Here is a 27,991-nt window from a genome sequence, read left to right on the forward strand (position 1 = left end):
CACATCCGGGTCACGTTCGTCCTGTCTCTTCACGCTGCAGCAGCATGGCAGCGAAAAACAAGAACCGGAGGAAACACAAAGCGACTAAAGTGACTTTTGAGGCCGCGGAGAACGACCCTGAGGCCGGGGACAGCGATGGAGAGGAGGACGGAGCTCCGGCGGAGGGAAGAGGAGGAGGAGGACAAGTCACCGCCAAGAAACAAGAGGACGAGTTCAGTGTGGAGGAGGTTTTACGGCTCGGAGGAACTCAGGTGATATGAGGGTTAACTTCACTTAACTTACCGTCACTGTGTTCAGGAGGTTTACCTGGATGTTTCTGGCTGTTTACACACTCATACGCCTGTTTTAGTCTATTTAAAGGTACCATCCCAGGCGGCTGGATTTACTGGACTAACGATTTCTTTTTCGAATCGCACACCCGCCCCTCCGTCCAATCAGGAATCACAAAAACCACGCCCCCATTGCTCGGCTCCAGCGCGTGTTCATTGCAGCCGGAGACTGTTGTATGTATTGCACCACAAGCAGAGCGGCTACAGCAGGCTGCCGCTGTCATGTTCTTCTATGGGACAGACAGCACTGAGCTTGCTTTTTAACGGTAAAATATTAAAAAATAAACTGTACAAAGGTACATTTACAACTGTTACTGAATTATTGTACATAAATGTCAGTTCTCAAACAAAAGGCAAAATCTTTTTGCTTCAAGGTTTTATTTGTCAAGATTAGCCTGCCATACAGTAAAAATACCTACATAAAATAAAAAGAGGAGTAAAGCAATATATTAAGTGGGAATATATAGGCCATATTTAAGCATAAAAGATGTTCGATCAAACCCACATAGTTTTAAACAACGTTCAAAACACACACAGCCAGTATCACAACTAAGCACAAAGCCCGCTAGCTTAATGCTAACGTATAATGCAAAACCTCATAGACGGGCTAACAGAAATTAGCCCGCGGCAACCGACAGTAAAGCTGCATAAAAAATAGCAGCATACATAAAATAAAAGAGGAGTATTAAGCGGTAATATATATATTTAAGCTTCAAAGATGTTCAATCAAACCCACATAGTTTGAAACAACGTTCAAAACACACACAGCCAGTATCACAACTAAGCATAAAGCCCGCTAGCTTAATGCTAACGTATAATGCAAAACCTCATAGACGGGCTAACAGAAATTAGCCCGCGACAACCGACTGTAAAGCTGCATAAAAAATAGCAGCATACATAAAATAAAAGAGGAGTATTAAGCGGTAATATATATATTTAAGCATCAAAGATGTACATAGTTTTAAACAACGTTCAAAACAAACACAGCCAGTATTACAACTAAGCATAAAGCCCGCTAGCTTAATGCTAACGTATAATGCAAAACCTCATAGACGGGCTAACAGAAATTAGCCCGCGACAACCGACTGTAAAGCTGCATAAAAAATAGCAGCATACATAAAATAAAAGAGGAGTGTTAAGCGGTAATATATATATTTAAGCATCAAAGATGTACATAGTTTTAAACAACGTTCAAAACAAACACAGCCAGTATTACAACTAAGCATAAAGCCCGCTAGCTTAATGCTAACGTATAATGCAAAACCTCATAGACAGGCTAACATTAGCATTAGCATTGTGGCAACCGACAGCCAATAAAGCTGCTAAAAGCTGTTTTAAGTCTGGCTTTGGCACTGTTAACACGTCACAGTTTAATCCAGAGTCTGTGGTCAGTTTATAACCTTAACCTTTGTTAGGAAATTTGCTCCGTTGTTTGGGAGAAGTGCAGAGTCTGTGTGAGCCCCCAGTACAGGGACCATGGCAGCTGTCACAGCAGCAGCAGCAGCCACTCCACTGAGCTGATCTGCCGGGCGACCTCAGCAATCCCAAGGGAGAAAACGAGCCACTTCTGACGGTCTTTCATACTTTCAATAAAAGTGTTAGGTTTTTGGGTGGTGGTTGACTAGGAGGTGCAGTTGGAGGTCGGATATCCGGCTGGTCCTTTAGCTGTGCCATGACGAATTTCTAGCTTTCTAGCTGCTGGCTGGCTGGCTGTGATGTACTGTGAAAAAGTGTAGCTACAATCAAAGTGCTTGCATACTAGAGCCAAGCGCAGAACAGCGTGCACGTTGACTGACAGACGGGCCATCCAACCAAAGTTGTCTGAGACTAATTTGATTGGTCGGCCAAATTTTAGTCCCTACTCCTTACACAGATGACCAAATTTCGTCATTGATATGTCAAACCACTAATAGCATCAATCACTGTCTAATACTTAACCGATATACTCAGATTTTTATATTTTTGCCACAAAATGAGCCGCCCGGGATGGTACCTTTAAGGGCAGTGTGTATACGTTATTGTCACTGACAATCCGAGTATTTCCATGTAATGTCCATTTTCTGAAGTGGAATTTAATAATCCAACAGAAATTCCCTGAAAACATGAATAAAACTGCATCAGACACGTGTTACACTGAATAATCAGCTGTTTATCTCATTAACTGAATCACTAGTTTGTCAGAAAACGTCCAGCACAAGTTCCTACAGTCAGTGGTCCTGATTGATTGGAATAAACTACATCATTATAAAACAGAGATGTTTTTATATTAGAGGCTGGGAGCAGCTATTTCATGTTTATTTGCAAAGTAAAATGTAATAATCAACTCTTCAGTGGTGGGAAAACTCATGGCATTCTTATTAACAATTTAATTTCTGTGTTATTTACAATATAACATGTGATAAAACATTCACTAAGCTCTTCAAATATCATCATTTAACTAATTTCAACAGAAATGTAGGAATGTAGACATAGGAAAATAACAGAAGAAGGAAACAAATGACTTCCACTACTTAAAAAATCCTAGAGGAAACACTGCAACATAACTGAGACTGTAACAGACATGAGTTAAACTATATAATCAGCTGTTTATCTGATTAACTGAGTCAGAAAATAAACATTTAATGTCAGAAAATGTCCAGCACAAGTTCCTGCAGTCAATGATCCTGATTGAACGGTATAAATATAAACTACATCAATATAAAACAGTGAAAAGCAGCAAGTTTATTGAGTTATTTACAAGATACAATGTGATAAAACATTCACTAAACTCTCAAGATGTCTTTTATTAACTCTCTGTCAATTTACCTTGAGACTAATAAGTGGATTTTCCATTATCTAGCTAAATTTATCAGAAATGTTGACGACAGGAAAAATAATAAAAGAAGGAAAAAAATGAGGAGAAGTCAATGATTTTTTTTTTTGTGATCAAATGTTTATTTAAAGAATACAAGTTACAACCAAGAAACATGACTCATTAATGACAATAGAGACAGTACAAAAATTGACTGTAACTAAATCAAAAAAATAATAATAGTGATAGTGTAACCTTGCACTTCAATAAGGTGCAAGAAAAACCAAAACAAATGTGCATAAAAATTATATATAAAAAAAAAAAAGGTAAAAAAAAAAAAAAAAAAAAAAAAAAAAAAAAAAAAAAAGAGAGAGAGGAAAAGGAAAATGGGCACCACCCCCCCACCCCCCACCCCAACAGCACACTCACAGTGGTACGCTCTCTAGCACCCTATGGAGTATAGATCTGACGTGACACACACGCACACAACCCATTCAGGAAAAACAAGGTTAGAGTCTCATTGAGCTTATCTTATAAGTTCTTTCAGCGCGTCAGCTGCTGTACGCCAGTTGTTTATGGAAGCCTCACTAGCGCCATTAATTCTAGCAGTTGACAGTTCTAGATAAATTACATCTAGGAAAGTAAGTGCCCAGTGTCTGATGGTGAGAGAATGGGGAGGTTTCCATCTTAAGGCTATCAACTTCTTGGCAGCTGTTAAGCCAGCTAGTACAGTGCGCTTTTTAAGTTTAGTAATATTAACTTGTGACAGATCAATTAGCAAAAGGACAGGTATAGTCACTGGTATGGTCACTGATACTAATTCAGAAAGCTTGGCTGCCACCTTGGACCAGAACTGTGAAACCGGAGGGCAGTTCCACATCATATGCAAAAAAGTGCCAGAGGCCTTCATAGAACATAGGCTACACAAGGGATCAGTTATCAACTTCATACAATGGAGTTTGCGAGGCGTCAAATATGTTCTGTGTACATAGTTAAAGTGGATCTGCTGGTGGTCGGGGTTGCGGGAAGCCTCTCTAATATTTGCCCAGACCTGTGACCAATCAAAATCAGAGTCCAAATTAGGGCAATCATACCTCCATATTCTGTCAAGTGGTAGTTCATTATAGGAGGCCTCCAGGAAGAAATGATAAAGTGCGGATACTAACCCTCTCTTTTTGATTCGAGTGGCAAGTACTTTGTATAGTGGGTGAATGGGTAATGGTTGTTGTACCGGAGCACCATGCGCCTGTAAATATGATCTAAGTTGCAGATAGAAGAAGAACGAGTTTGCAGGCAAATTGTGCCTGTCTCTAATATCTTGAAAGGTGCGCAGCCCAGTGTCACTATATACCTTGTCTAAAGTGCGAATATTACTGTTACACCAGGCAGCACAAGAGATCGGTCTCCCTCCGATTAATAGGCCATTGTTGTTAAAGATCGGTGTGAGTGTATGCCACTTACAGGAGATTTTACACTGAAGCTCAGCCGCACGCCATGTCTGAATGAGTTGTGAGACTATTGGACCAAAACGTAATTGGCATTGTTTATTGGATATGTTAGCAAAAAGAACCTCCTGCAAGTTCCAGGGTCTCACACAGTTTTCTTCTAGCCTGCGCCAGGAAACTGAGGCATCAGAGTCACGCCACACACGTAATGGTCTAAGTACGAATGACCAGAAATAAAACTTAAAGTTTGGTACAGATAAGCCACCACTGGCCACTCCTCTTTGTGTGATGGACAGTTTAAGGCGCGGGCGCTTTCTGTTCCAAATAAATTGAGACACACAAGAATGTATTTTGTTCCAATAATTGACAGGAGGAGAGAGGGGAATCATTGAGCTGATAAAATTAATCCTGGGTAAAATGTTCATTTTGACTATAGAGACACGGGCTCTAAGAGAGTTAGGGAGACTCATCCACCTATCCAAGTCTGCTTTAACTTTATTAAATGTTTTTGAGTAGTTGTGCGTTACAATACGGTTCAAGGACGGAAAAATTTGTATTCCGAGGTATTTAAAATCCTGGACAACTGGGATGCCAACTGGAAATTGCAACCCTTTAGCCGAATCATTAAGGGGGAGTAACGCAGATTTGGTCCAGTTGATCTTAAAACCTGAGAGACAGCTAAATTCTTCACAAATGGACAGTAAGTTCGGTATAGATTGTAGTGGCTTCTCCATAAAGACCAACACGTCATCAGCATACAATGATACGTGGTGATTTGAATCACGAACTGAAATAGGATGCACATTGGGGGACTGACGAATCATCTGAGCTAGTGGCTCGAGAGAAAGTGCAAAAAGTGCCGGTGATAGGGGACAGCCCTGTCGGGACGATCTGGTGACAGGGAACAGCGCAGAGGAGAGTTGCCCGGTGAGTACCAGAGCTGAGGGATTTGAATACAGGACCTTTATCATATGAATAAAGTTATTTCCGAAACCCATTTTTCCTAAGACCGCCCACAAAAAGGACCACTCCAGCCTATCAAAGGCTTTCATAGCGTCAAGGGATAGCACTGCAGCTGGTGCTGTTTTGTCTACTGCTGCATCTACTATATGGAGAAGTCGTCTGACATTGTCTGCAGCTAGCCTAGACTTTATAAATCCAGTCTGATCACAACTGACTAATGTCGGCATGTGATTCTGAATGCGTCTGGCTAGCACCTTTGCATATATTTTAAGATCTGCGTTTAATAAACTGAGAGGTCTATAACTACTGCAGTCTACAGGGTCCTTATCTTTCTTTAAGAGTAAGGATATTAGAGCTATATTGACATCTCGTGAAAAACTTCCTTTGTCTATAGATGTCATGATCATGTCTAGAAGTAGCGGACTCAGCATGTCCCAGAATTCCACATATACCTCTGGAGGTATTCCATCAAACCCTGGAGATTTGTTTCTTTGCATGTCAAGAGCTGCTGCCTTAAGTTCTTCCAGTGATATGGGTGCGTCCAGATGCGTAGAGTCAGCCACTGCCAATTGTGGTAGATCTAGTTGGCCAAGGAAGTTCTGACACTTATCTCTATCCAACTGTATCTCTGATTGGTATAAATTAGAATAATATGTGCGAAAGGTCTCATTCACCTGCTTAGGATCAGTCAGAATTTGGCCTGTTGTTGACCTGACAGAAGGAATGTCAGCAAAGTATTCGTTGGTCCTTATTTTGGAAGCTAAGAGATGGCTGGGTCTAGACCCCTGAAAATAGTAACGCTGTCTAGTCCTATGTATCAGGAATTCTGACTGTTGTTTTAAAATATTATTAATTTCCTTTTTAATGATTTCCCGTTGTAATTCAACCTGTTGGGAATAGTTATTTTGTAAAGTCAATTCTATTCTAGCCAAGTCAGCTTCCAAAGCTTGTAATTTGGCTGTTCTATCCTTACGCAAATTTGAGGCAAAACGGATGGCGTTACTTCGTATAAACCCTTTGACTGCATCCCATAAAATCCTGGGGTCATTGACTGAGCCTAAATTAAAGTCCAAAAATTCCTTTAGGTGGGACAAAAACTGAGATTTATAATCATCATTTTTTAACAAAGTGGTATTAAAGCGCCACCTAGCAGCACGTTTGGATAAGCAGCCCAAGGTTGCACAGCAAAATACTCCTTTGTGGTCTGATAATGCAATAGGTAGTAAGGCAGCATCATTTATTTTTTGAAAAAGTTGTGGTGAAGTGAAAAGAAAATCTATCCGTGAAAATGATTTATGTCTGGCTGAAAAAAAGGAGTAATCTTTCATGGTTGGATTGAAGGAACGCCATACATCTATCAGGCCAAGGGTCTTGGCCCATGACTGTAAAGCTGCAGTTGCTAGCTGTTGATCTTTGGAGGCGCTTAAGCTAGATCGATCATCTGTATGCCACACCGCATTCATATCTGCCCCCACAATGAGAGAATATTCAGGTAGTTCTAACAACTTCTGTGTAAGCATGTCATAGAAAGTCTTGTCAAATTTGTTTGGAGCGTAAGCAGAAATAACAGCTACCTTCCTCCCATACAATTCCACCTTGGCTACTGCTATCCTTCCTGCGGTGTCCGCCCATACATCCAACACCTTAATATTTAGATTACGTTTACAAACAATAGCTACTCCTTTACTTTTCGTTACAGCTGAAGAGGAAGCAATTGTGTGGTAAAATCTGTTGGCCATCTGACCAGAGTCTCTGCTTAACAAGTGCGTCTCCTGTAGGAGAGCCAGGTCAATTTTCCGCCGACGCAAAAGAGTAAGGACGCTGGTCCTCTTGTGTGGTGTATTTAACCCATCGCAATTCCAAACCAAAACGGATAAATCACCCATTACTGCATGCTGAACTCAAAGTTAACGACCATGTACCCAAAGATAAAATATAGAGCCAGCAGTTGTGGTAAACTGACCCACACTGACAGATAGGCGTACAAAATGTGTGTGCCTTACCCCCCATTACCCCTTGATGGTGCCCGAAAAACAACATAACATGTAAAACCCCATGAACATTAAGGCTCAAAATAACTAAGCCAAAAAATAATAATAAAACCCTCATATGTTGATCCGTGATCTAGTATGGATATGGGGCCGCAAAGGTTCAACCTTCAACCTCAAACCCAGCAAATAACAAACAAAACCGTTGATATCAGGACAGGATGAGCTGCTACCAGCAGAGATAACTAACTTACTTTCCTTACTTAATACTGAAAAAAAAGAAAGAAAGGAGAGGAAAACAACAACAACAAGATTGAGTGTCTTGTGTTAGCGTTACTTCCATGCCCGGCACTCATACACGCAGTTTAAATTGGTGAGCAAATAACAAAGGCCGGAAAGTTTAGAATTAAAGAAAGAAGAAAAAAAAAAAAGGAGGAGCAGCGACACTTGAGCAATAAGATGAACTGAGTCCATAGTAAACATAATTTAGAGAGGACCAAGTGCAAGGGTTAGCCTTAGATTGTCCTCATCATTCCTGCTGGCGCAGTGACCATGACTAACCAAGCAGCAAACTATGTCCAAAACAAAACACAAAAATAAAGTGGCGGTGTGCTCAGTACTGTTCTTAGAGAATGAAAACAAGAGCCTGTAGCTTAAGCATCAAAATATAAAAAATAATGATTATAAATTAACTGCTGATGCAAGGCAGGCTAGAGATGTCACATCTCGCTGATAATAAAAAGAAAGGAAAAAGGAAAACCTGTCGCACACTCTGATTAACAAACCATACTGTGGTAGAAGCTCTGAGTGATGATCAGCGCTTTAATCCAGGCACCGTGTAGAATGTAGGGGTGGGGGAAAAAATCGATTCATGTAAGAATCGAGATTCTTATTCTCTAAGATTCTGAATCGATTCATAATCTTCAAAAATCGATTTTTTATTAATTTTCCTCCGTCTCAATACGCGCCCTCACAGCGCCGTACACAGCGCTGCAGCACGCCATGGCGCTAAAAGACGCTCGTTAACCGCCTACAAACGTTAACTGATCTGATTTAAATGCTCTATTGAATGTCTGTGACTAGGCTTGTGTACATCAGCAACCCGACGCTCTATTGAGGCGAGAGGACGATCGCTGTTTTTTTTTTTTTTTTTTTTTTGCCGTTAAACACACACGCGCTCCAGCTGAGCAGCCACATCCACTGCGCTCTGGATCAGCTGATCGGTGCTCAGGTGACGTTAGATCTTCACTTTTTTAAACTCATACAAAGTGCAGCCAAACAGCAGGCTGAAGAGAGAGGACCAGCAGCAGCAGCTCCTCTGACAGCTCCTCTGTGGCGCTGCAGAGTCAGACAGGCTGCAGGTGAGCTGACGTGAGAGCGTAGTGCCGCCCTTTTTTTTTCTTTTTTTTTTAGCAGCGCCTTTGTTACAGGTGATACATGTCTATGTGCATGTACATGAGAACTGATTTTGAATCGAATAGACACCCAAATACTCACATCCCTTCAGTCCAGGCTTTTGAAAAGAGAGTAGCCTATAAAATCAGCTTCATGTAGCAGTTAACTTTAAAATGGTTCAAATATATTGCTGCTGAATAAATCTGAAACATGTGATGTGCATTTTTTGGGAGGAAATATGGCTTCTGATATAATAGTCTGTAGATATCATCATCATTCATCTTTTTCACATGGTCTGGTGTTAATAAAGCAAACTAAAAATCGCAAAAATAAAATCAAGAATCAAATCGATTTTTGAATCGAATCGGTTGAATCGAAAATCGATTTTGAATCGAATCGTGACCCTCAAAATCGGAATCGAATCGAATCGTGAGCCACCCAAAGATTCACATCCCTAGTAGAATGATTCAGTTCCGACATGGTTAGCCCGCAGCTTCGTCTGGTTGTCCAGGTACCGAGTCGTCATTCCCAGCCGCAGGTGGGACTCGCGGCGCCGGGAGGGAGCTGATGAAATCCTCGGCCTCCTCCGCGGACTGAAATGCCTCCGTTTTGCCGGCCGCTTTGACTTTCAGTGTGGCGGGGTAGAGCAGGAAGAACTCCACTCCTTTGGCTCGGGCCATGTTCATGGCTTGAGTGAAAGCTTGTCGCCGTTTGACAGTGTAGCCGCTGTAGTCGGGTGACAAGCGAACCGGCCGTCCATTCATTGTGAGCGGGGATTTCTTTGCTGCACGAAGGATAAGTTGGCGTGTTGTGTACCGGAGCGTATTAAAGATTAGAGTGCGGGGCCCGGATCTCTTTCTGTTGTCACTGTACACACGGTGAGCACGCATGATTTCGCCGTCTAGATTGCCCAGGGTGGGGAACCACTTCGGCAGCGATTTTGTGAGGTACTGGACCGCGTTGGACCCTTCGATCCCTTCTGGTAGCCCGATGGCGCGGACATTGCAGCGCCTGCTCCGATCCTCCATGTCCGCTAGCTTAAGTTGCATGGTCTCCAACGTGGCCTCGTAGCTGGTTAGCTTCCCACGGTTACTTTCAACATCCGACCGTACTTTGTCCAGTTCCACATTGACGGAGCCGATACTCTCGTTCAGAGAAAATAAATCAGCTTGAATGGCTCCCAATTTTGCCTCCGTGTCTTCTCCCATCTGCTGAAGTTTGTCGAAGCGTGTCTCCAGGTAGCCACGTTGTTTTTCAAGTACCGCTTCCGCAATGGCCTCCATGTCGGACATCCCTCTCGTCTTTACAGCAAGCCCTGGCTCAAATTTCTTGCTCGAATCCGTCATGGCGTATTTATAGTCAGTGGTGCACTCAAAAGAGAAAAGTAATAGTTGTCACAACGGTGGAAATCAATAAAAATAGCAATGCTGGGTTGAGCGAATTCGACCTAAGCCGCCATCTTGTCCAGCTGATCACGTGACTAGGAGAAGTCAATGATTGAATTTAATTATTTGTCATTTTGCATATTAACTCTAATCTTTTCTCTCTCGTCGATGTTCAGTCCGACTACGTCTTCCTGGCCGGTCTGGACGAAACCAACGAGATGGTGGACGGAGGGAAGAGGAAAGACATCATCGACGACCTGGAGGACGGAGAGCTGGAGAAGTTCATCACCAAACTGGGCATCAGGGCGCTGAGCGGGCAGCAGGTGGTCCCAGACGAGGAGGAGGAGGAGGAGGAGGAGGAGGAGGGCGAAGGATCAGCGCCGGAAAAGAAGAAGGAGAAGGTCGAAGCCAAGAAGAGTCCAACAGCAGCAGCAGCAGAAAAAGGAGAAGGAGGAGGAACATCTGCCGTTCCGCAGAAAGCCGAGGTGAAGAAGAACAAAGACGCCAAGGTAGGGATGTCACGATTACTTGTTTTCACAATTAAACTTAGTATTAAACACCACAATTAAATAAAGCAAAAATAAAGGTAAATGCACAGATACTGGTCCATTTAAAGGGACAACGAGGAGTTTCTATTTGGTTATAAAAAGTCTCATATTAATGTGGATGAATCTACGTTACCACTTGTTAATGGTCCATTTTCGATAAATATATGGTTTTGTCTCTATTGTTATTTTGTTATTATTAGTGGTGGCGGACCGTGAAATTCTTTGACCGGCGCAAGACAGACTCATGTTTTCATTCATCAAGAATTAAAGTCAGAGGTTGGAAGACGATCACATACCGTCGTAGTTCCCACCATAAACGGAGATTCGGCGGCGTTATTCTCATTCGCGTCCGCGAAACCGAAAGTAAAGAAACGCTGGTCGGCTCGCCCAGCATTTCCACCACCACTAATAATAACAAAATAACCATAGAGACAAAACCATAGATTTATCTAAAATGGACCATTAACAAGTGGTAACGTAGATTCATCCACATTAATGTGAGACTTTTTTATTGTTGCGGAATTTTTCGTTCTGCCGCTGGAGAAACTCCACGTTGTCCCTTTAATAGATACTTGAAATATTTTGTGTAAACAATGAGTAATGTAATTATATTTTGACTATATTTGATTTTACACATTCTTAGTGTTGTGAAATTAATTAATGCAGAATAAGCGTGATAATTGTAGTACCATGATTATTTCTCTGACAATAATCGTACCAAGAAAATTTCTAATCGTGACATCCCTACGCCCAGGTGCCTTCTGGGAAAAAGGCCCGACAGATCGCCAACGTGTTCGAGTTCCAGCCGCGGCAGGTTCTGCTGATCAAACCCGGGGGGAAGTGGTTTGACCTGGACTACACGTCCGAGGGCGCCGGCGGCCCCGAGGGCGGTAGCGGCCCGCAGGACGCGGCGCTGGCGAGCCGCTACCGGGCGCTGGCGCAGCAGCTGCTGGAGGCCGAGGTGGCGCTGTACCGCAGCAAGAAGACGCTGCAGCGAGGGGCCAACTCCAACTGGATGAAGACCGTGGTGTCGTCCGGCGTGCTGGCCGACAGGATGGCGGCCATGACGGTTCTGGTGCAGGACGCGCCGGTGCACGGGCTGGAGCACGTGGAGAACCTGGTCGCCATGGTGAAGAAGAAGGGCAGCCGGCGGATGGGCCTGATGGCGCTGGACACGCTGCGCGAGCTGCTGCTGTCCGACCTGCTGCCGCCGCACAGGAAGCTGCTGCCCTTCGGCCAGCGGCCCTTCGACCGACTGGAGGAGAAGGCCAGCGGTAACCGCGACGCCCGCGACCGCCGCCTGCTGCTCTGGTACTACGAGCACCAGCTGAAGCACCACGTACGTTCTTCTACTTCTTTAGCAATATTTAACAGTTTTACCCCTTTTTCTATTATGTTTTTTTTGTTTTACTCATTTATTTTTATTTTTTGAGAAATTTTACCACTTTTTTTTTTTTTTAGAAATTTTACCACTTTTCTAGAATTTTTTAAAAACTTTTTTTGGGAGAAATTTTACCACTTTTCTAGAATTTTTTTAAAACTTTTTTTGTTGTTGAAATTTTACCACTTTTTTTTTTTTTTTTAGAAATTTAACCACTTTTCTAGAATTTTTTAAAACTTTTTTTTTTGTTGAAATTTTACCACTTTTTTTTTTGAGAAGTTTTACCACTTTTCTAGAATTAAAAAAAAAAAAAAAAAAAATTGAGAAATTTTAGCACGTTTTTTTTTTCTTTTTAGAAATTCTACCGCTTTTCTAGAATTTTTTGAAGAACTTTTTTTGGTAAATGTTACCACTTTTTTTTTGAGAAGTTTTATCACTTTTCTAGAATTTTTTAATTTTTTTTAATTTTTGAGAAATTTTAGCACTTTCCTAGAATTTTTTTAAAACTTTTTTTTTTGAGAAATCTTACCACTTTTTTCCAAATATTTCTGTACAATATTTTTTTTTTAAATCACACAACTGGCCCTAATTTCAACGTACATTGACTTAGAAAGTAACGCTCTTCAGTCTCAGAACAAATATTTGTTTTATTTCTGGGTCCGTGGTCTAATTTGTGTCAGTTTACGAGCCCGTAATGTAAAAAAGTTTGACAACCAACCACTCTACACTTCTACGCTACACAGGTGGCCGAGTTCGTGGCGGCGCTGGACACGGTGGCTCACGACACGGTGGCGGCGACCAAGGCGAAGGCGCTGAGCACGGCCCACGAGCTGCTGTGCGGGCGCCCGGAGCAGGAGCGGGCGCTGCTGGTGCAGGTGGTCAACAAGCTGGGCGACCCCGAGTACAAGACGGCGGCGAAGGCGTCCTACCTGCTGGAGACGCTGCTGCACAAGCACCCCAACATGAAGGCGGTGGTGTGCTGCGAGGTGGAGCGGCTCGTGTTCCGGCCCAACGTGGCCGCCAAGGCGCAGTACTACGCCGTCTGCTTCCTCAGCCAGGTGATTAGGGATGGGGATCGAAAACTTGGATCAGTTCTTGGAATTGTGTGCGTGTGTGCCTTAACGATTCCCTTATCGATTCCATTTGGTTCAGAAACTCGCGCATTAAAGCAGAAGTAAGCGATATTTTTGTGTTAATATAAGTCTTAAATAGTTAATAGACCGAAACACAGGTCTGTCAGTCACTCTGCTCTGAGCCGAGGAGAAAACTTTCCTCGTATCCTACAAGTTTTATCCAATGAGGAGAGAGAACGGCATGCAGGGGCGGTCCTCTCTGTGTGTGCAGCCAAGGGATGCGCCTGAATGTGGTGACGTAGGGACGAGGACTGTTATGGTGCGTTCAAGGCAACTCGTAACTCGTGTTTTTCCGACCTGTGAAGTCGTCCCAGTTCGATCTGGTACGACTTCACAGGTCGGAAGTTACGAGTGGCCGTTCTAGTGACTTTCACAGGTAAAACAGGTCGGAGAAACACGAGTGGGTTGCCTGGAACGCTACAAAGTCGTAAGTTGTGACTTGAAGCTGTAATTTACGGTTTCAAAAGCCTGCCTGGAACGCAGCATTAGCCAAAACGACCAGATCGCTTACTTCTGCTTTAATTGATTAATGACGTTACGTGACGTTACGTTAAAATCAATCTTCATTATAAATGAGGGTGCTTAGTGTTTATATCCACATGTCACCGTTTGTTCTCACAAAATAAAGTTAGTGGCATGTCTGCTTGGAGCGGAGCTGCTGACAGATGCAGCTGACAGTGACGTTTCCTCATGACTAAGCCTGTGAGACACCCTCCGGTCCTCCCTCGCTCACGTCCTGAGGACAGGTCAACATCTCCTGAACAGGCTACATGTCTATTCTTTCTGTTTTTCTCTCTTTATTATAACCACTTCCTTTCAGGTTTTGCTCGTAGCCACGTGAAACGGTGCGCCCTGTGTCTTTTCTCTCGCACGCTCTCTCTCTTTCACTCGCTCACTCCGCATAAAAACGAACGTTATGAAAACAATAACTAGTGAGAAGATACAGATGCGTGAAAACCATGTAATGGAAACATTGTTAAATTCCTCCTGTGATCACAGCTGCCCCACAGCCACAGTGGTCTATAGTGTTAACCTGTCCAGGCAGGTCGGTCCTGTCTACTTTTTTAATGTTAGAGCCATTAATGCAGTGTTTTCAACCTTGGGGTTGGGACCCCATGTGGGGTCGCCTGGAATTCAAATGGGATCGCCTTAAATGTAGTAATTGATTAAAAAAAACTAATTAAATAAACTAATTATTTTTCACAATCCTAAACAACTATATTCTTTATACATTCACTTTCTTGAATATAAATCAAGATCAAATAAAATGCAGCATATACAAATATCTGAGCTTGCTCATCTTGATTGAGGGTCACCAGAAATGTGTGATGTCAAAATGGGGACATGAGCCAAAAAAGGTTGGGAACCACTGCATTAATGCAAACAAACCCATTTCTCTTTTATTCCCTCACCCAATGAGAATCTATAAGAGAATCGATAAGAGAATCGATAAGGAATCGAATCGATAAGGAATTGAATCGATAAGGAATTGAATCGATAAGCAATATCGATAATGGAATCGGAATCGCTAAATTCTCATCAATATCCATCCCTACAGGTGATGCTGAGCCACGACGAGGCCGGGCTCGCCGCCAAGCTCATCGCCATCTACTTCTCCTTCTTCCGTGCCTGCGTCAAGAAGAAGGACGTGGAGTCGAAGATGCTGAGCGCGCTGCTGTCGGGCGTGAACCGCGCGTATCCCTACGCCGCCGCCGGCGACGAGAAGGTGAAGGAGCAGCTGGACACGCTGTTCAGGGTCGTCCACCTGGTCAAGTTCAACACGGCCGTTCAGGCGCTGATGCTGCTGTTCCAGGTGATGGACTCGCAGCAGACGGTGTCGGACCGCTACTACACCGCCCTCTACAGGTAACACACCGCTACTACACCGCTACCACACCGCTACTACACCGCCCTCTACAGGTAACACACCGCTACTACACCGCTACCACACCGCTACTACACCGCTACTACACCGCTACTACACCGCCCTCTACAGGTAACACACCGCTACTACACCGCTACCACACCGCTACTACACCGCCCTCTACAGGTAACACACCGCTACTACACCGCTACCACACCGCTACTACACCGCTACTACACCGCTACTACACCGCCCTCTACAGGTAACACACCGCTACTACACCGCTACCACACCGCTACTACACCGCCCTCTACAGGTAATACACCGCTACTACACCGCTACTACACCGCTACTACACCGCCCTCTACAGGTAATACACCGCTATTACACCACACCGCTACTACACCGCCCTCTACAGGTAACGCACCGCTACTACACCGCTACTACACCGCCCTCTACAGGTAATACACCGCTACTACACCGCCCTCTACAGATAATACACCGCTACTACACCGCTACTACACCACTACTACACCGCTACTACACCGCCCTCTACAGGTAACACACCGCTACTACACCACTACTACACCGCTACTACACCGCTACTACACCGCTACTACACCACACCGCTACTACACCGCTACTACACCGCTACTACACCGCTACTACACCGCCCTCTACAGGTAACGCACCGCTACTACACCACACCGCTACTACACCGCCCTCTACAGGTAATACACCGCTACTACACCGCTACTACACCGCCCTCTACAGGTAATACACCGCTACTACACCGCTACCACACCGCCCTCTACAGGTAATACACCGCTACTACACCGCCCTCTACAGGTAACACACCGCTACTACACCACACCGCCCTCTACAGGTAACACACCGCTACTACACCGCTACTACACCACACCGCTACTACACCGCCCTCTACAGGTAATACACCGCTACTACACCGCCCTCTACAGGTAATACACCGCTACTACACCGCCCTCTACAGGTAATACACCGCTACTACACCGCTACTACACCGCCCTCTACAGGTAATACACCGCTACTACACCACACCGCCCTCTACAAGTAACACACCGCTACTACACCGCTACTACACCGCCCTCTACAGGTAACACACCGCTACTACACCACACCGCTACTACACCGCTACTACACCGCCCTCTACAGGTAACACACCGCTACTACACCGCTACTACACCGCCCTCTACAGGTAACACACCGCTACTACACCGCCCTCTACAGGTAATACACCGCTACTACACCACACCGCTACTACACCGCTACTACACCGCCCTCTACAGGTAACACACCGCTACTACACCGCTACTACACCGCCCTCTACAGGTAACACACCGCTACTACACCGCTACTACACCGCTACTACACCACACCGCCCTCTACAGGTAACACACCGCTACTACACCGCTACTACACCGCCCTCTACAGGTAACACACCGCTACTACACCACTACTACACCGCTACTACACCGCTACTACACCACACCGCTACTACACCGCTACTACACCGCTACTACACCGCTACTACACCGCCCTCTACAGGTAACGCACCGCTACTACACCACACCGCTACTACACCGCCCTCTACAGGTAATACACCGCTACTACACCGCTACTACACCGCCCTCTACAGGTAATACACCGCTACTACACCGCTACCACACCGCCCTCTACAGGTAATACACCGCTACTACACCGCCCTCTACAGGTAACACACCGCTACTACACCACACCGCCCTCTACAGGTAACACACCGCTACTACACCGCTACTACACCACACCGCTACTACACCGCCCTCTACAGGTAATACACTGCTACTACACCGCCCTCTACAGGTAATACACCGCTACTACACCGCCCTCTACAGGTAATACACCGCTACTACACCGCTACTACACCGCCCTCTACAGGTAATACACCGCTACTACACCGCTACTACACCGCCCTCTACAGGTAACACACCGCTACTACACCACACCGCTACTACACCGCTACTACACCGCCCTCTACAGGTAACACACCGCTACTACACCGCTACTACACCGCCCTCTACAGGTAACACACCGCTACTACACCACCCTCTACAGGTAACACACCGCTACTACACCGCCCTCTACAGGTAACACACCGCTACTACACCGCCCTCTACAGGTAATACACCGCTACTACACCACACCGCTACTACACCGCTACTACACCGCCCTCTACAGGTAACACACCGCTACTACACCGCTACTACACCGCCCTCTACAGGTAACACACCGCTACTACACCGCTACTACACCGCTACTACACCACACCGCCCTCTACAGGTAACACACCGCTACTACACCGCTACTACACCGCCCTCTACAGGTAACACACCGCTACTACACCGCCCTCTACAGGTAACACACCGCTACTACACCGCTACTACACCGCTACTACAGGTAACACACTGCTACTACACCGCCCTCTACAGGTAACGCACCGCTACTACAGGTAACACACCGCTACTACACCGCTACTACACCGCTACTACAGGTAACACACTGCTACTACACCGCTACTACACCGCTACTACAGGTAACACACTGCGAGCAAACTTCCCTTTATAAATCACAGAGTTCGCAGCTGAATCAGCTTCATGTCCTGCCCGTACACGCCCTGTTTTAACCGTAGATGGTCAATGCAAACCACCACATGAATGAGATCTGCATGCAAATGAGCCTGACGTGCTCTTGTTCTGTCGGTGTTGTGAATTAGCTGCAGGTGTGAAAGTGGCAACGCGATGTTGCTGCAGCTGTCAGCGGCTCAGAGGGCACGCAGTGTGGTTTCGGTGCGCTGCCCTCTCACATGCTGGACCCGGCTCGGCACATAGTTACAACAATGACAACAGTTGTAGGGAATCTGAAACAAGTTATTACCCAGTCATCATCATGGTCCCTGAAGACCCCTCTCCCTCCTTATTCTCCTCCAGCTGTGCCGTGATGCAGCATTACGCACGGGGCTCACCGCTGTATTCATACATTTACAGTGATTAGACTGGTCGATGAAACTTTGAATAATTAGCAGAATCAGTTACATGAGGAATGAATTAACTTGACACTTTTCTTTATGCCACTGATAACAAGAAAACAGAATGTAACAATTGTGCGAACGATTAATGAAAATTTTTCCCCAGGCTTTGATATTTAATTGACTTTCGATCATATGTACGAAAATATCCAATTATTCACAGCATGATAGGCGGACTGGATGCTTTATTCCATGCAGCCGCGCCTCCTCTCCTCCTCCTGCGCTCTGGGAGTGGACAATATGATGGAGAGATGGTGGTGATTCAATATACGTAGAGAAGGAATTTTGCTTTTGAGTTTCAGTTAGAAGATGTTTCTGAGACAATTGCTCAGTTCAGTGCAAAAAGTACTGTTGTTGAATTAAATCATCCCCCTCCTCCTCCAACAGGAAGCTGCTGGACCCGGGCCTGTCCTCCTCCTCCAGACAGAGCATGTTCCTCAACCTGCTCTACAAGTCGGTGAAGGCCGACATCGTGCTGCGGCGGGTCAAAGCCTTCGTGAAGCGTCTGCTGCAGGTCAGCGCCGAGCAGAACGCCAGCTTCGCCTGCGGAGCGCTGTTCCTGGTGTCGGAGGTGATGAAGGCCAAACCGGGGCTGAAGCTGCTGCTGCAGGACGACGGGGTCAGGACAATATCATATCAATATAAAGAAATTAGGGATGTCACGATTATAGATTTTCTTGGTACGATTATTGTCAGAGAAATAATCACCGTATTAACGATTATCACGATTATTATGCATTAATTAATTTCCCAACACTATGAATGTGTAAAATCAAATATAGTCTAAATCAGGGGTTCTCAACTAGTCTCACTCTGGGCTCCACATTTTCCCACAGTCATTAAGTCGCGACCCACTTTTATAGAATTCAAACCAAGATTTTTTTTTAAGCCTTTAAAAACTCATTTAGCTCTTTATTGAGCAAAGTGCATTTCAGAGCACATGAATGAAACTGAGGAGTTACCATGACAACTGCATGTACGGAAGTGAATAAAAAAATATCAAACTGCACAAAATGGAGACCAACAAAACGATATATTTGACTTCTAATGCATCTCTGCATTCAGAGCATGTTCACAAAAGTTAATAAATATCAAATTGCACAAAATAAAGACCCACAAAACAAAACAAGATTCACTGCATTCAGGCCACATTAATAAGAAAGTGATATCTTTGCATTCAGAGCAAATGGAGCAAATAATAAGAAAGTGAGGAGGAGCATTACAACTGCATGTGTTCACGTGTCTTGTGTCTTTCAAAATAAGTTATTTTTCAAAATAAAAGACATGTCCAACATCAGATGTGCATTAAATATTATTTACTTTTTTGACCGGCTGTCCGCGACCCATCCAGAACGGGTCTAGACCCACTTTTGGGTCCTGACCCACCAGTTGAGAACCACTGGCCTAAATAATTACTAATTATTTAGGCAAAATATTTTAAGTATCTGTTAATAAAGGACCAATTATATTCCCCAGGGGAATTAATTGTCATCTTTACCAAGTGTTTAAGTTTATTTTAATCTTTTTTTTTTTTTTTTTTCTAATTACAAATGACATGCAAACTTTTAAATTCCTACCGATTCAACGTTACATTAGATGACTGGACCAGTGCATTTTCCTTTACTTTGGCGCACATGATGGTTCCGACATTTTTCGGAAAGTGACGGTGTTTAGGAATCTTTGCGATAAATTAATTGTAGCGTTTAATAATACCACGATTAATTGTGAAAACAAGTAATCGTGACATCCCTAAAAGACATAGTATAAAGAGCGGCGCTGAATGTTGCTTTCCCTGTTTTTTCAAATTAAAACGTCACTTCCTGTTTGTTCGTCGCTCAGGACGGCGAGGAGGAGGAGTTCAAAGATCTTGCCGAAGAGAAAGACGATGATGATGATGAAGAGGAGCGCTTTGTTGACGCTGACAAATTGGAGGAAGGAGGATCTACAGGCGCAGAGGGGGCGGAGCCTAAACCCACGCCCGCCCCCACGGCATCATGGGTTCATCACCAGAACCTGGAGGGAGGGAAGAGTCTGCAGCGCTACGACCCGCTGCACAGAAACCCGCTGTTCTGTGGCGCCGACCACTCCACGCTGTGGGAGCTGCAGAGGGTGAGACACACACACAAAAATAAAATAACGTCACAGAAAAAAGAAGAAGAAACTAAAACATAACGAGAGAAAATATGTCAATAAAAGAATAAATAGGTAAATGAGAACAGATAAAATCAAACAAATTCAACGCTGATCTGCAAAACATTAAGTTTTAAATATTATTCTAATGTTCCTATTGATCGTATTTACTATATTTAACATTATGTTATTACATTCAGATACATATCGATAGATAGATAGATAGATAGATAGATAGATAGATAGATAGATAGATAGATAGATAGATAGATAGATAGATAGATAATATACATTTGAATGGATTTGATTTCAGGACAAAACTAAACAGAAAATGTAGATAATTAAATTATTAGTGAAGTTTCTCAACAGGAAGTAAAATTCTGGGGATGTTTGATCAGTTTCTGTTTCTCTTGAATGTTTGTTTGTGTCTGTTTGTTTATTTACTTGTTGTTGTTTGTGTGTCTGCAGCTCACTGTGCACTTCCATCCCTCTGTGTCGCTGTTCGCTAAAACCATCCTGCAGGTAAAAGTCCAAACGTTTTCTACTTAAAGTCAAACTGTGTTTTATTTTCTTCCTTTCTCTCTTCCTTCTTTCCACAATCCTTCTTCCCTCCCTTCCTCCCTTCCCTTTTCCCTTCCTTCTTTCCCTTCGTCCTTCCTTCCTTCCTTTGTCCTTCCTTCCCTTTGTCCTTCTTTCCCTTCATCCTTCCTGCCTTCCTTCCTTCTTTCCCTTCATCCATCCTTACTTCCTTTGTCCTTCCTCCCTCCCTCCCTCCCTCCCTTCTTTCCCTTTGTCCTCCCTGCCTTCCTTCCTTCCTTCTTTCCCTTTGTCCTTCCTCCCTCCCTTCTTTTCCTTCATCCTTTGTCCTACCTGCCTTCCTTCCTTCTTTCCCTTCGTCCTTCCTGCCTTCCTTCCTTCTTTCCCTTCACCCTTCCTTCCTTCCTTCCTTCCTTCCTTCCTTCCTTCCTTCCTTCCTTCCTTCCTTTGTCGGGATAACAGGAGGGTTAAATAGCGGAGCCACGGTAACCAAGCTGTTGTGTTTCCTCAGGGCGACTTCATCCAGTACTCCGGTGACCCGCTGCAGGACTTCACCCTGATCCGCTTCCTGGACAGATTCGTCTTCAGAAACCCCAAACAGCTGAAGGGCAAACGTAGGAAACCAGCGATTTATTTATTTGATTTTGAATTGATCATTTCATCACTGAACAAAATAAAATAAAACAAACAAACACATGAAACTAAACCTGAGTCTGATCGATTTCCTTCCTTTAGAAAACACAGACTCTGCAGCGCTGAGGCCCAAACAGAGGTTCCCTGTCGACTCCTTACCAGGTCAGTCCTCCTCCTCCTCCTTCTCCTCCTCCTCCTTCTCTTGTCTATTTAACATGTTGTTATCAGCAGCGCTCGTTTTTCCCAGTGTCAGTGAAGTGATCGTCTCCTCTCTCTCTCTCCGTCAGTGAACTGTGAAGAGTTTCTGTCTAAAGACGAGAGTCAGATTCCTGTGGATGAAATCTTCTTCCACCGGTGAGTCACACACCTCGACCTCAACCTGAGCCTCAGGTTTCACTTTCACTTATCTAAAGGGATAGTTCAACATTTTGGCAAATTGGCCCATTGCCATAATCCCTATAGTCATAGCAGTAGGTTCGTTACCTTTAATTGTCGGTGCAAGCTATTTTTAGAACGGTGGAGCAGAGCCGTGAGCTGCTCAGAGCTACGCTACAGAGGCCCATTATGGGATTTCTTGGTTTCCCTCATCAAACTCATCAAATACACAATCCAACAACTCCACAACGCTCTGGTGGACAAGTTGTGAGCTGCACATTCACCACGCTATGAGATAATAACACAACGTTACCACACAGAGTTGTTTTAGAGGGAAATACAGAGACTGTTGATGAAAAACTGTCCCTGAAGGCAACGTGCATCAGCGGTTTTGCATGAATTTCCCTCTAAAACAACTCTGTGTGGTAACGTTGTGTTATTATCTCATAGCGTGGTGAATGTGCAGGTCACAACTTGTCCACCAGAGCATTGTGGAGTTGTTGGATTGTGTATTTGATGAGTTTGATGAGGGAAACCAAGAAATCCCATGAGCCTCTGTAGCGTAGCTCTGAGCAGCTCACGGCTCTGCTCCGCCGTTCTAAAAATATCTTGCACCGACAATTAAAGGTAACGAACCTACTGCTATGACTATAGGGATTATGGCAATGGGCCAAAATGTTGAACTATCCCTTTAAATATCAATATATGTGTTTTAAAGGTCTTAGATATTTCCATAGATACAGATCAATACACAAACACAAACTATCTCTGTTGTCCAGTTTCTTTAAGAAGCGTCAGCAGGAGAAGAAAGTCCGTCGTCCTCGAGCAGACGGAGACAACGACAGCGTGGAGGACGTGGACGACGACGAGTTTGAGAAAATCCTGGGTGAGACGACACGAGAACACGATCAGCTGATCAATAAGTGTCAATAATACTGTCGATCAATCACTTAATCACAGAATAATGGAAACATTTAACGATAAAAATCCTATTTATTCATATTTAAACGTATTTATAATGAGATGTTTGTAGAAGGTGAAAGTATAATAAACAGTTTAACTCCAAATCAGATGATTATGGAACTGGAGAAAATGAAAAATTAGTAAAAACATTTTAATTAATGAAAGTTTCATTTGATTATTTATTATGATCAGATTCCTGTGAGGGCGACTCGTACTTCGTTGAGTTTGGAGAAGAAGATCTGGACTTCGCTGGGTGAGTTGTTGATTATGGTTTATTAGCTTTAACTTCAGCTCCATGTTTAGATTCTTTAACAACGTTGTTTGTTTCCTCCGTGTCTTGTCTCTTAGCAACGTGAAGCAGAAGAAGAAGGCGGCGAAGGGGAAGAAAGGCGGCGGCGGGGACTCTGACTCTGACGACTCTGACGACGAGGACGTGGACGACCTGGACGACGAGGAGGTTTCTCTGGGCAGCATGGACGAGGAGGAGTTCGGAGACGAGCTGGAGGACGAGGGAGGGGCCTTCATGGATACTGGCGGAGGAGGAGATGATGATGATGATGATGAAGGTAACAGAGCTTTAAGTGTTCGACGTCGTTTCTGTGACGTGAGAAAAAGTTTTTGTTTATATCAAAGATCTGACCTACACTGCAAAAACTCAAAATCTTACCAAGAATATTTGTCTTATTTCTAGTCAAAACAAATCTAATTGTACTTAAAATAAGACATCACATAAAAAGCAGCTTGTTTTTAGACACTTTTTACTTATTTCAAGCTGATTTTCACTTGAAATAAGTAGAAAAATCTGATAGTGGAGCAAGTTTTTCTTTCTTATTACAAGCACAAAAAAAACCTGCTTTCACTGGCAGATTTTTCTACTTATTTCAAGTGAAAACAAGTGAAAATGATCTAAAAACAAGTTCATTTTTAGGTGATGAGTCTTATTTTAAGTGGAAAGAGATTAGTATTTACTAGAAATGAGACATTTTGACAAGAAATAAGACAAATATTCTTGGAAAGATGTTGAGTTTTTGCAGTGTGGACACGGATTATAGTTATTTATTATCGTAGCGACACATGATGTAATAATCTGCCGCATTAGGGCCCATTCACATGGAGCGTCTTTTGCGCGAGCGTTTCCATTGTTTTCAATGTAACCGCGCGCAAAATCCGAAGCGACGCCAACGCGCCTTTTTTTCCGTGCGCGTCCGAGGCGCACCGAGATGAAAATATCTGCACGGACCTGCTTCACCAGCAGCAACAAGCAGCCCGGCTCTCAGTGCTTGCTACTTTCAGCAGCTCCCTCTCGACGAGCGGCAGCTCAGTTCTCCCCCGGTCCAGCCCTGGATCTCTACTCCATAGCTGCCGTAGCAGCAGTGTGATACCAGTACATTTAACCGCATTTTTAACTTTTATTAGACACAAGGTAGGGAGTTCACGTCTCGCCTGCCTCCCTCCTCTCCACACGGCGGTGAGTGAGGGATTCACGGTGCTTGAAATCTGATCAGCTCTGTGTTTACTCAATTCCTGGTTAAATGACAGAAGCACACCACTAAATGTAAGAATGTGACAGGCGCTTTTGGTTGCTTAGTAACGGCAGACGCGACCATAGAAGCGAGCTCAGAAGCGCATTGAAAAACGCATGCAAAACGCTCCAGCTGGCGTTTTGCACGCGTTTTCAGGCGCTCCATGTGAATGGGGCCTTATGAAATAAAACTCTTGAATGCAAAAATGTAAAAAACACCAAATTAATATATTTTCTTCATTAAAATTGTTATAATTTGATGCATTATGTAACAATTTATTACAAAATGCGTTGTTATTACAGCATGAGGTGTATTATATTATTACATAATGTAGCGCTACAATTACTAATTATTATTCTTTGCTCAGTTCCAGTGATGGAGGACGACGATGATGTGGATGAAGCTGTGTCTGATGGTGAGTAAGAGTTTACGAGTCTTTTTCCTTCTCTCAGCTGCTCCGTCGTTCTAAAAATAGCTTGCACCGACAATTAAAGGCAACGAACCTACTGCTATGACTATAGGGGTTATGGCAATGGGCCAATTTGACAAAATGTTGAACTATCCCTTTAAAAAGTATCACAGTAACAAGACGACTGTGTTTCCTCCTCAGACGCGTATGATGGGATGGATTCTCCTCCGACCAGGAAGAAGGTGAAGAGGAAAGCGTCAGAGGAGCTGGACGTCGCCGGAGCGCTGGGTCAGAACTGAGTTTCTGTTTCTCCAATCAATCAAAGTGTTTATTGATTATCAACTGGTTTGAAATGTTTATTTATTGATTGATTGATTGATTATTGTGACAGGATCTAAACCAGGGGGGAAGAAGAAGAAGAGAGGGAAGAAGGACGGTGCCATGTTCACTTCTGCTGAGGAGGTGAGAGACCTGTCAATCAATAATCAATAAGATACTGTAGAGATTGTTTAAAGGGATAGTAGGGTTAAACACAGTTTTTATTTGGACCAAACCAACTCACGTATCCCTCCGCCCAGGGTTAGCGCCCGCCGATCAGCAGTTGGTTAGGTCCAAATAAAAACTGTGTTTTTCCTGCACTTTGAGGGGCTGGAAAAAATTATATTATAGTGAACAATGGAACTGTGTATTTTTTTTCAGGTAAAACCTCTTTTAGGCCGTGAAAATAGGCCGTTTCTTTGGGTCCATTCACAACACTGTATGTTGTAAATCTCTGGGCAGGGCTATTATGGGCTGGCGTTGCTAACGGGAGGAGTGCAGAGAGTCTTCTACTGCAATTAAAGTACTTAGGGGATATTTGGAGATCATACAACCCCACTTTAAAAAAATGCTACTATCCCTTTAAACATCTGGGTGTGAAATTTAAAAACAGAAGATTTACAGCATGAAACCTGCAGAGTTTCATGTTTTTACTCATAATATATAGTATAAAAGCTGCCATATGAATAAATAATATTTGAATTTGAATATTGATGAAAACAACCGATCAGTTATCAATAATCTGTGTGTGTGTGTGTGTGTTAAATGTGTTAAATGTGTTGTTGTTGTGTTGTTGTCAGTTCGGCTCGCTGCTGGACGAGAACGCCGGCTCCAAGTTCGACAACGTCGGGCTGAACGCCATGGCCAACACGGACCGAGCAGGTGAGGCACCTGAACGCATCACGCAGGGTTTCACAGTGACATCATTAACACGCGTTTCCATGACGACACCGTACATTATAACAGAAACACACATATCTGAGTCAAACTTCAGGAGGTCACACTTCAAAATGATGAGTTTGTCTGGTTTTACTATTTCTAGTTATGAGTTTGAGTAAGACAGACATTTTAGTTTTATTCTATTAACTACTGACAACATTTCTCCCAAAATTTAAATAAAAATATTGTCATATTGTATATTTATTGTCATTTTCTGCCAATAAATGCTTTATTATTGGCAGAAAATGACAATAAATATTAAGTCTTTCAGACCTTGAATAATAATAATGCAAAGAAAACACGTTCATATTCATTCTTAAACAACACAACATGAATATTTTAACTTAGGAAGAGTTTATAAATCAGTTTTGGTGGGATAATGTTTATAAAGTTTAACCCCATAAAACCAGATGTGGTTCAGGTGATCAGGTGTGTATTTACTGTCTGATAAATAGTTTAAATATTTATTTACTGTCGATGTGACAGAGACTCAGAGACGACGGCAGCAGCAGCTCACTGGACACCAGCTCAGTTTAATGAATTAAAACTTCTCCACAGAGAAGAGAAAAAAATCAAATCACATCCAGAGTCACAACAGAGAAAAATAAAAATGAAATGAGCGTCTTCCTTTAATGTGGAAAAAACAACATTAATGTTCTCAGATCCTGTAAAGTCAGTTCATACAGAACAAAAGTGACGTTTCACTCATTTAGCTTCAATTAAACTAGAACGGACTGTGACGTGTGAGGAGCAGGATTCATTAATTACAGCTCTTTATTAATGGTAATAATTAATAAGTTTAACTCATCACAAAAAAATGTGATATTGTCATTTTATACAGAACAGATACAGGAGTTAGTTAATGCATTAATAAACACTCTGCTCATTACATTTATTAAGTCATTTACTATATATATCATGTTCATATAGTATAAATAAAAAAATACCAAGAAATATAGTTTGGTTCAATGAAAAGTGAAATTATCCAGTTTAGAATTAAAAAAAAAAAGCAAAACATCTTTAAACAAACTGAAATCTGCTAAATATCTCACAGGTTTTCAACATTTTTGCTTGAAATTTTATTGTTGGTAACACTTTGTAATAAATACACACTAAAAAGCTGTTTTAAATGTTTAACTCTGAATTCATAAACTCATCTATAATGTGTTTTATTGTATTTTCACACTTAATAAATAATGATTCATTTATAAAGCTTTTATTATATCAATGACAAACCAGTTATTTATAAAGTGTCGGTAAATGATGAACATTTGTTGGATTATCGATGAGTTAATATTGATAAATGAATGATTTAATAATGTTTGTGTCGTTATTAGAAAGTGTTTCTAAATTATCAAACAATTATTTTCTGTTGTTTAACTCTTGGATTCACTGACTGAGATTTTCAGCTCTAAGTTTATTTGAATGCTGCGTTCAGGGACCGTCAGTAAAAACCAGCTCTGTCCTCTTGTTGCTCTCCCTCCGCCGGCTGCAGGTCTGAAGCAGCTCAAGTGGGAGTCTCAGCGCGACGACTGGATCCACGGCCGCGACGCCAAGACGCTGCGCAAGAAGAAGAGCAGCTTCACCCGGAGGAAGACGGCGCCGTTCGGCCGCGCCAGAACGGGAGGAGGAGGAGGAGGAGGTGGTGCGTTCAAGAACAAGAAGAGGAAGAAGTAGCTGTTTGGTTTTTGTTGTGTTTTTGTTCATGTGGACATTTTTTTATTTTTTTTCCCGGGCGGATCGAGCGCCTCAGTCCTGTTTGCTCGCCCACGTCTGGTGGTCTCTCTCTCGGACGCCGTAGACACCGGCCCACTCGTTGGACTGGTAGTAAACTGGGAGGAG

General features: G+C 43.3%; 2 protein-coding genes across 5 annotated transcripts in view; one reads left to right on the plus strand and one right to left on the minus strand.

Moving 5' to 3' along the window:
• Positions 1-19: 19 nt before the first annotated feature.
• cebpz (CCAAT enhancer binding protein zeta) lies at positions 20-27,826 on the plus strand (the record flags this gene model as incomplete). The annotated part of the gene is made up of 18 exons (XM_084000174.1): positions 20-251; positions 10,473-10,805; positions 11,599-12,183; positions 12,969-13,283; positions 14,917-15,224; positions 18,710-18,941; positions 20,162-20,431; positions 20,921-20,974; positions 21,501-21,603; positions 21,725-21,784; positions 21,910-21,976; positions 22,777-22,883; positions 23,153-23,213; positions 23,309-23,526; positions 25,094-25,180; positions 25,284-25,354; positions 26,011-26,092; positions 27,645-27,826. Exons 1-18 carry the CDS (start codon positions 45-47, stop codon positions 27,824-27,826), a joined length of 3,342 nt encoding a protein of 1,113 aa, XP_083856300.1. The 5' UTR covers positions 20-44.
• LOC311007702 (protein CEBPZOS-like) overlaps positions 27,791-27,991 on the minus strand; it is a 109,354-nt gene continuing 109,153 nt past the window's right edge. For 2 of the 4 annotated variants that reach the window (XM_084000981.1, XM_084000980.1), the window contains exon 4: positions 27,791-27,981. In XM_084000981.1, coding sequence (XP_083857107.1) covers positions 27,899-27,981 — 83 coding nt within the window. In that variant the 3' untranslated portion in view covers positions 27,791-27,898. The remainder of the gene's footprint in view (positions 27,982-27,991) is intronic. The other 2 variants (XM_084000983.1, XM_084000982.1) reach the window with 1 other exon arrangement.

Source organism: Trachurus trachurus (assembly GCF_905171665.1).
Source record: "Trachurus trachurus genome assembly, chromosome: 24".
NCBI lineage: Eukaryota > Metazoa > Chordata > Actinopteri > Carangiformes > Carangidae > Trachurus > Trachurus trachurus.